Source organism: Egretta garzetta, unplaced genomic scaffold (assembly GCF_000687185.1).
Source record: "Egretta garzetta isolate BGI_Z169 unplaced genomic scaffold, ASM68718v1 scaffold7, whole genome shotgun sequence".
Classification (NCBI taxonomy): domain Eukaryota; kingdom Metazoa; phylum Chordata; class Aves; order Pelecaniformes; family Ardeidae; genus Egretta; species Egretta garzetta.
Window position 1 is genome coordinate 3,509,850 of NW_009260350.1, and position 9,900 is coordinate 3,519,749.

The window sequence follows — 9,900 nt, forward strand, 5'->3', positions numbered from 1 at the left end:
GTACTTCGGTTTTTTAATCAGCTTTTCTCAGATCTGTCATTAGTTCCTAGAAATAACAACAGTCCCCACATGGAACTCGGCATCCCTTTGTGTCTGTCCTACTGGCCAAGGAGAAGCTAAATAGTCTTGCTGTTTTGTTTATATCTGCTCCATCGAAATCTCATTACTGTTCTGGGGCTTCAGAGCCCATGGCATCAGATTCCAGGCTCTGTTCTGTTTACTCAGTGACTGACACTGCTATCGCAGGAGCATGCGTGTACCTGCAGTCGTTAGTATTTACTAACTGATGATCTGGCACTGATCAGTGTATTGTGTCATCTTTGCTATCAGCTCCTTCAGCTGATAAAACTGCTTTTATACACCTGCAAGCTTTATTGTCATGTGCGAACTGCGAGTTAATCGTTCCGTGAGAGGTGTATCATGTCTGGATGGTAAAGGGAAGCTTTCTCCTAGGTGGTCTCTGCCGCCTTTTAGATGGATTTCAGAGGAATTCCTTGCCATTGAGCCCAGTCCTTCAGAGAGGTTCGGTTCCTCAGCTTCTACCTTTTGACACATTCCTGCATCAAATCCATGGTGTTATTCCCATATTGAACCAGTGGTTGACCTGTTAATTCCTGTGGAAGTCTCATCTCTTTTTTCTTGTTTATTACCATTTCTTGTCTGCTAATCCTAAGGCTCATAAGGGTGATGTGTAAGAGAAGGCCTAACTTCTGCTTACTCCACCCTAGGCATTGCCAGCATTTGTCCTCTCATGTCACATACATTTCTGAACATACAGGATTGAATCTAACAGCGTGCACAGCATAGGGTTTTGCTGTTGGCAGTTTGGAGCCTACCAAACCATGTGTGTGAACGCTGCCATTCCCTGAGAATCCAAGCTGTTCAACAGCCGCTCAGTTTTCATGACAAGCCAAGAAGCTTCAACAAAAAGGGGAAATCAGTCTTAACCAAGCTGTTCCTTCCAGTGGTTTAGTCAGTCAGATTCAGCGCTGGGATCCTCTCTGCGCTCTTGGATTACTGCCTGATTTTGAAGCAACTTGGGATGATTGTGTTAGGGACCGTCCAGCCTGTATATGGTGTCATCCACCTGCCAGTGGTCTTCCAAGGATGTCATGGAGGAGCTGTATTTTTTTATGGCCCCTTCTCATTGAAAGTTAAGGAAGTTTAGATTCCTTAGTCACGTAGTGATTCATCTAGTCCATCTTCAACCAGCTAAAGTTAGCTGGCTGATCTAAGCTGCTCATCTCATCTCATCTCATCTCATCTCATCTCATCTCATCTACCTCTGTAGTCAAGAGAAACAAACTCCTCCAGAGGGCAATTCGTCCCACTTCTGTTAAGACATTTATCTCAGTCTAGACTGCTTGCTTAGACTAGCCAGCTGACATTTGGATGGGTGAAGGAGGTGAGAGGAATGCCCCTTAGTCACTTTTGAAAAATGTGCTTCTGAGCTAGTTTTTCTTATGTGGAATTGAAGTGAGAACATGCAATTAACTTCTCTTCAAACTGCAGAATAACTTGAAAATAGCCCCTGTGATGAATCGGCTTTCTATGGGATTCTCACCTCATTCCTCTCATTCCTGAAATTGCTTAGGTGAAAGGCACTTGTTTTATGGTCCTTTGATCCAATTTAATCATGTTCAAACAAGTGAGTCATGACATTTGTATAATGGGGTCCATTGCCCCAGCTACAAAGTCTGTTCAAATGTAAATGCCATGCCTCTTAGTTCAGAGCTGGTGTTTTGCTGATGCCACCCCATCCCGGGAGTCTGTTTCACTTCCCTGTTTATCTGGAAATTACATAAAGGCATTGTAGCTTTGTTGCTGGTGGTTTCAGACAAGTCAGTGGGTGCACTGTATTTGTAATTAGATCGTGAATATTCATGACTGAGGAAAACAAATCTGTTATTCTTCTTCCGACTGTAGCAACCAAATGAACTTTGTGAATGGGGTGTGCAGCGAGGACATTAAACAGGCCAGCAGGCTCCTGATCCGTAAACTGTACCTGTTAATGCAAAACCTCGGGCCGCTTCCTAATGACATTACCCTGACCATGAAACTTTTCTACTACAATGATGGTAGGTGGACAGCAGTGTGTGCTGTGGGAGAAAAAAACCCAACCCTTTCCATCAGTTTCTATGCTAATCACAAGCCCCTGTAGTGAGAAATAGTGTAAAACATAGTAAAGCCTTCTGCCACACAGGGATGGCAGACGCTTTTTAAGAAAGGGGTGAACATCTGTGTAAGAAGTACAGCCCTGCAGTGTGAAAAGGAGACATCCTTCTTCACAGTTTTTGTGTGTTTTTTTATGAACAGGCATCTTGCATTTGTCAGGTTCTGCTCCAGAAAGTTGAGCACATTAAAGGTATCTCAGCATCCTAAAGTTCTCTGATAAGATTTGCTCAGCTCATTTTTAACTTTGCATTCTCTCCCTTCCTGAAAAAAAAACCCTCCAGAATATTTTCAGTAGTTGATGTTGTTACTTGAGGCTGGTATACGCTTATTCTTTATAAATCAGGTTAAGGAGAGATGGAACTTGATTTCTCTGACATCAGTGGGTTCTTTCTCCCCATGTAGCAACTCCCAAAGATTACCAGCCCCCAGGCTTTAAGGAAGATAGCAGCCCTGGTGACCTGCTGTTTGATGGCGATCCTGTCAACCTGAGAGTAGGGACAGTCTTCACCGGGTTCCACCTCATGAAAGTGAGAGTGACAACTGAAAAGAAAAGAATGGGAACTGTGGAAAGCAACCTGATCCAGAAGAGTGGCCCTACTGAGATCTCCCATCAAGGGTTAGACTGTGATGAAGAGGAAGAGGAGGGGAGCACAAAGGTACAGAAACAGCTCTGTTTGGGTCTCACTGGAGAAATGGAGTTCATCTGGCAAAACTCTCCTTAAAAACCCCCACATTTTCTCAGAATCTTAATTTAATGGGGGTTTCAGTTGGTGTAGGGCAGCAGCACCACAGCAGATTGAACACCGAGGCTGGAAGTCCTTTGGCATAAAGTGGCTTTCATTCCAGTGTGTCCGCTGACTTGCCGAGTCCAGTATGTTCTCCCAGAAGAGGGCAGTGATTTCACAGAGAGACCCAACACACGCATGTGCACACACACACATGTGTGTGCACACACGCACACTTATACACAGACATGCACAAAATGGAGAAAATTGCAGAGAGTTTTGCATTTCCACTTGGCATTTCTCAGGACTAAGCCATGTTCCACGGTGTAGTGAGGTGGGATTCCTTCCACTTGCCTCTAGCCATCTAGAAGTTGTGTGTTGTGCCTAATTTCTCTAGGCTCACCTCTGCGCTTAGTGGAGGAGGAGGCATCTTTAGCAGGTAATTCAGGTAACTTCCTTAGACACCAAGGTAAGCTGGAATGAGTGGTCCTCTGGTGGTGCCTCCAAAATGACAGAAGGGACAGCCTGGGCTGGTAGCTCAGACTTGATAATTTAATTTTAGGTGGTCAGAACCAGGGAATAAACCCCAGCATAACTTAACTCATGAAGATAGGAAGCCATTTCGGTCGGAATTCTGTTTTTTCTTAGAAAATTGCTCACTTGAAAGACCTGTAGGCTTGAGACAAAGAAGGCCTGGACATTGAGGAGCTGTGAAAATCTCCTCCCTGTTAGTGCTGGGCTTATGGATTTACCACCCTGGCATATTTTTTAGGTCATGCTATTAAGAGAAAGCATAATTTGCTTTACAGAATCAACCTCTTCCTGTCAGAGCAGATTCAAGTGAGCGTGGAGGGGACAGAAGTGACACCCATTCAGGCTGGAAAACAGAAGCATCTTATTTTTACCCTCAAGATACAGGTAAACGCCCCGTTTCAAAACTGAAGGAGCTTGTGCTTATGGCTGTATCCTCACCTAATACTTAGTTTTTCTCACTTCCTGTGAAATGGGTGAACAGAGTTTGTCAGGCTGTTTGCATTTGGTGTCAGATCAGACTGAACTGTAACAAAGGGCTTGTTGTATATGCTTGCTTGGTTAACCAAAATATCCCATTTTTTTATCAATATCTTTCCACCTCTTTATCTCAGCAGTTTTTTTCAGATATGGAGGAAATGCACGGTTCATCAATACCCAGTTACATTACCTGTGTTTTCACCAAAGCTCTTTTCCTTTAGCTAATACAGTTTGATTTTGCTAATGACTTCCATCTGTGAAAAAATACATGAAAATACATGGAAGAAAAACCTTTTCTCGCACTTCAATCAACCTACCTTCTGATACACCATACTGTATTTGACCTTTGAGGCTTTCAGATATAGCCTGTGGAACAATACCATCTAGTGACAAAATGGTAAATAGCATTCCTGAGATCCCCAAGCGGTGGAATAAAGCAGCTTGTCTGCCTACGAAGTCACCTTTCCAGGTCTTCCTGCTGCAGATTCTCCAATTACTAATAAGGGGTGAACTCATACTGCCACCTTTTCCACTGTGGGGATATTAACAGGATCTTCCTCCTCTAACCAGTTGCCTGTTTTCATGAAATTGAGGTGCTTTGAGACCCCACCATCAAATTTTATTGGAACTGTCTAATAAGGTCAATAGTTTGGAGTCAGCTCCCCTCCTTCCCCACGCACACACCCACTTGCATAGAGCACATGCAGGCAGAAGCTCTGTTTTCCAAGGAAATCAGGTTAAAATGGGATTTAAGTTTCATCGATAGGAGCTGCTGCAAGTTGATGTGTTGCACATTCAGATGCTGCTTTATTCTGAAATCTCTGTTTCCAGGAATAAACTGCCAGTGTTGGCAGGGCCTGAGAGCAAAGGTTACATGATTTCAGATCAGACATCGGATTTTGCTACAGTAGTTTCATCAGGCTTCTGGATTTTTATTTTTTTTCCAATTAAGTGTAGGGTTTTAACTTCAGAGCTGATTATGATTTGATGTCTGGATTGTAGGTGGAGAGAAGAAGATGGAAATGAAGGAGAAGGCCAGGATGCCTCGCTCAAGGGCATCTCAGCAGGTGAGCAAATTTCAGGGGCTCTAAGATACACCAGGCAAGGTGGAAGTCATTGCCACGGGACATGATGTCATCTAGGATGGCACGAGATTCAACTAACAGTGGATTTATTGTGCAGTATCAAAATACATAGAGGCCACAAAGTATTATGGCATATGGATGGAAGCATGAACTGGAAGCATTGAGGAAGAAGCTTTCCATGGTCAGCTATTCCATATACCCAGTACAAGACTTTTGTACTGTCCTCTGGAGCTGGCACTGATGGATCATACACACAGACTAAATGTCCCAAGCAGGCTGGTTTCCCCATGTGTGGCTTTGGATTAAGGTTCTGAAATTACCACCCTGGTTCAGGTTGGAAGGGTGTGTTTGTCTGTTGCCTAACATGGTCTTCACCTCTCCTTTCTTGCTTCCAGACTATCTGACCTGTGAGTCACAGGTACTTACTGCATCCTATCCCTTTTTGGCTACCTCTCTAGGATAGGAAGAATTATCCCCTGGAGGTGCTGATCTTTTTTTTCAGTGGTTGTTGGGGCAACCCAAAGTGCTAGGGGTAGACCAGACATGAAATTTTAGATAAGTAAGTTATGTGAAATTAATTCTATCCCAGGCCAAACCCTGAGTCAGAATCAGAGCTTGAATTCGTGGCCTTGTGCAGAGGTTTTTTCCATGACAGGGCAAATCTCTGAATACCACCAGACTTGCCACTTGATCCTCCTTCCATTCAAATTAGTTGAAAATCGTGTGAGCTTGAATGTTCAGAAACCAAACCTTTACAGAATAAGTTAATGAGAGTAGGAAATTGCTACTAAAATTTTCCCCGCCTCTGTTGAAAAGAATCCCAGGGTGTCTAACCCAGACGGCAACTGGAGACTACAACTTAACGTGTCATTCAAAAGGCATCTGTGAAGTATTTGCCTTGACTCTGGATCTTAGAAATGAACTTCTGTGCCTAGGCTGGTATTTTTCAAACTTTAACCACATTTTTTTTTTGTGTCACATCCTCCAGTTTCCTTCTGATCATTGTTTATTCTGTCATATCTGTGAAAACAGGAGTCTCTTTTGTTTGTAACTCATGGTTGTCCCACTGATTCATGCTCTGACATACTTTGGGGTCTGTCACGATTGCAAGCAGAGCACCAGACACCTCTCTCTTGCAGCATGTGAATTTGATTAGAATACGGTAGCGATAGTGAGAGTGTCTGAAGGTGGTGGAAACAGCATGAGTTGCTGAAAAATGGAAGAGTCACTTTATCCATTGTATGTGTCCAAAGACTTAAAAAAACCCAAACAAACCCTGGTAGATTCTGCATGGCAGAGGGTTTTTTTTAATGTACTCTTTGATACTGTTTTTTAAACCATCGTAACTTAGAAGTTGGCTAATATTTCAGTAAGTTTAGGGAAAAACAAAGTCGAGTCACTAGTTAAAAAGTGCAGATCATCATTGTAAAGCCAGTACTAATAAAAATCTGACACTGTTTTCCATATGAGAGGGACTTTCCCTTCTCTTCTGAGGGAAGTGGTTAAAACAAATGACCATTGTATATTCCACTTGAATCAGGAAGCCAAACTGGTGAGTGAAGTTTGTCTTAAAAAAGGAGGACGAGCTTGGGCGGATGGGAAGTCTGAGTTAGGTGTTATCTAACAGGGTCAAGTATAGGTAAGATGGGTAGAAGTGGTCCTGTTGGGGTGTGAATGCAAACACCTTGTTGCCTCCAGACTATAGTACAGTCAAGTAACAGCATTTACCAACTGTTGGGTGTGTTCAGAGAAGCTCTCTGCTTTAAGGAGCTATAAGGTCTCCAGAGTGACTTGTTTTCTCCTGTATTTTGGAGTTTAATCAGCCTGGTGTGTGAGGGGAACAACCTGTGGGGGGGCCATGGAGGCCTCCGTGTACTGGGGCAGACACGAGCCCTTAGACTGGCAGTGCTCGTGCGTGACGTTGAGTGTTAGGTTTCCACCAGAAGAAGATCCCCTTGAACTAACTTGCAGAACGATTGCTCACGTACCAGCGCTGCCGTAAGGGAGCGGGCAAGACTGGATTGCAAGGAAGAGGCAAAGAGGGCACGGGAGGAGAGCACAGAGTTAGCTGTTCAGCCGTCCCTGGAGCAGCACCTCAGGGTTTAAAGGTGCTCTCTGTACAGTTAAACATTCAGACCAAGATTTTCAAACCTAACTAGAACAATTTGGAGGGTCCCAGAATTTGGTATTTGTACAAGGATTTGATATTCAAGAAGTGCCGAGTTCAAAACTGGTACCCACAGTCGCAAGTTGCTTTTGGAAATGTGGACAAGCCCGTTACTGCTCTTCATCTGAAGTGAGCTGCTTTATTCTTTCTGGTTCCTTGGTTATCAAAAAGAAAAACTGTGCTGTTGGAACCAAATTTATTGGTCATTGTCTTCCTAACCTATAGCTCTTCAGGAAAACCAGGAATTAAAGTATTAAAGGCTTATTTTTATCTAGTCAACATGGGAGAGGCAAAGGATGACGATCTGCCAAAGGAGAAGCAGCTATTCCTGTCCAGTTAGAACTGTAACTGGCCTTTAGTAACGGCCACAGAGAGTCTCTGACAGAGAGGGCTTTTCAGATTGGAGAAAAATTTACATGTACTCAACTGGCTTGTTATCTGCAATCTTATGATTGATGATACTTGGGATCAAATGAGAGATTGCCCTTTCCCAGCAAAGCATCTCTGTACTTAATCATCCACAGTTAGACACCAGCATGTAAATTAGCCTACCTCTACTGACTTCTGGAGAGTTTTTCTGATTGCATCAGCCAAGCATTTGGCCCAGTGTGCTATCGCTATGCGTCTTGCTACTTTCCACTGGCATTCTAGGAGTTGTGAAGAGTTGGGTAAAACAGGGGATTGCTCCCCGTTGATTTAGCTTATGGAAACCTGCCGATGAGAACAGGGTCCTGCACTGAACTTAAGATAACTTCTTGAATTCTTCAGTGTACTCCTTTATCCTTTTGTGAATCCTTTAATGTTCTTCTGCATATTGATTTTGGTAAGCTTTGTCTTCATGTAAGCAAACATGTTGCAGTGGAATGAGTTTGGAATGAAACAGAACTCAAAGATGAGTAAAATCTGACCATGTGGACGCCTCTGCAGGCTTTTATCTCCCATCAGGAAGCTGTGGGCTGAAGTTCTGGGGCGGTCCTTGGAGCACGGTCTCGTTGCACAGCGAAGCAGCCGTGCGGCGAGCCCTGAATTGCCCCTGACCGAGCCTGTGCCAGAGCTGGAAATGGTGTGGCCATATCAGCACAGCACAAGTCAGTTCTGCCTCCCAAGTTTCTGGCTTCATTAACTAGGGCCAGACACTGCCTGTGCTGCTAGACAGGACGTGCTTATGCTCCTAGCCTGCTGTGGGACTGCATGTTGACACTTGGCCTTGTGTGGACACAATCAATTTGGATCAATGATAGCTCAGGGTTCTCTGCACTGCATTGAGTCCCTGCTGTAGGCATGCTCCTGCCATGTGGATTAGCTCTCTTAACTGGAGCTGTCTGAAAGTTTGATGTCTAGGGAGAGCTTCACCCCTAAATGTTGTTTTAGACCTCAGAGGACAGCCTGTCTGGCCGGCAGCTGCTGCTCCCATGCAGAAGACTTGGCTACCTGGCCATGTCCTCTTTCTCTGAGGGACTCTGATGGCGATGGAAGCCGGTGTGAACACAGTCTTTTGTGGATGACACATTGCGAGCAGTATCTGTTGTGTGGGCCAGCGGTCAGTGTCCTGCTGGCGCCCAGGGCCCTGGTCACCCTGGTGGAGATTCTTGCGCCTTTGCTGAGCTTCTGTGCCACATGCAGCTTCTGCCTGAAAGTGAAGGTCAGCACAAGTAGATTCAATTGCAGAATAACAGCTCGGAGATCAAGACCTTTGTTGGCTGATTTTTCCCAGGCAAACCACTTCTAAAATTGCCATGACAGAAAGCAGTTGAAGGGTGAAGCCTGCCATTTGCAGAGCAATAGGAAAGCATTTTTCTGTGGCAATGTCATTATCTTGAACTTTTGCAGAAAAGAAAAAAAAAAAAAAAGAAAGGTTTATCTCTAACTGTCTATCAAGAGAGCTCTATCTGATGAGAAGTTCCCAGAACATTTTCTCCTCCAAACCAGCTGAGGCTACGCAGACCCAAACAATGAAGAGAGAAAGATTCAGAGATGAGCTTGCCTCTCTCCTTCCTGTGAGCTCAGGCCATTCTGGGAGGAGTGAGACAGGGAGGTCAGGAAATTCCTGGCTTCTCTCAATTCACGTCAGATCCTTAGCTGTATCTTGGGGCCATTCATCCCTCGCATGAGTTATCCCTGTCTAGTGTGCAGGAAACAATTTCCTAGTGATCTCTTCATTCAGAGGTGAGGCCCATCACCCCATGGATCTGGGGAGATTTAACCCTTACACCCTCAGATTCCCTGACAGCTACCCCAGGGACATCCGTGGGAAGACGTGGAGCTTCCGCGCTGGCTGCCTTTACATATGTCCATTACATATATACTAGTAACCAGACCCTCCAGAGAAATCTGCATAAATTAAGGTTGGACAGATATAATATCCCGGAGGGACTAAGCTGGGTAACAGCCTAGTAGGCAGAAGGAGCGTCCATTGCTTTTCACCTCCTTGGTTACAATACTGTATCTTATGGGGGAAGGTGGCCGGTTTTGGGAGGCGTATTGGATTGTGATCCAGCAATCAGAATGGCCAGCACAGCAGTGTACAGTGTGATTGAGGGCCCTGGAAGAGATTATAAGGAGAGAGATTGATACATTTTTTTTCAATGGGTATTTTTTAAGAATTTTTGGGTTTTTTACACTCTGGAAAAATCTGTTTGTTAGTCCTTCAAAAGCTACAAGATACACGAGGTATAGAGCAGGCCTGTGAGAATTCCAGTTTGCGAAAAAGAAATTGCATTGAATGTCAAAGATTTTA

At 44.3% G+C, this 9,900-nt stretch overlaps 1 protein-coding gene across 1 annotated transcript in view; it reads left to right on the forward strand.

Annotated features, from left to right (window-relative positions):
* Positions 1–7,412, forward strand: part of HORMAD2 (HORMA domain containing 2) — a 16,094-nt gene extending 8,682 nt beyond the window's left edge. The window contains exons 9-13 of the mRNA XM_035898409.1: positions 1,927–2,078; positions 2,578–2,831; positions 3,710–3,818; positions 4,914–4,978; positions 7,389–7,412. Of these exons, the coding sequence (XP_035754302.1) occupies positions 1,927–2,078; positions 2,578–2,831; positions 3,710–3,818; positions 4,914–4,978; positions 7,389–7,412 (604 nt within the window). The remainder of the gene's footprint in view (positions 1–1,926; positions 2,079–2,577; positions 2,832–3,709; positions 3,819–4,913; positions 4,979–7,388) is intronic.
* Positions 7,413–9,900: the final 2,488 nt, after the last annotated feature.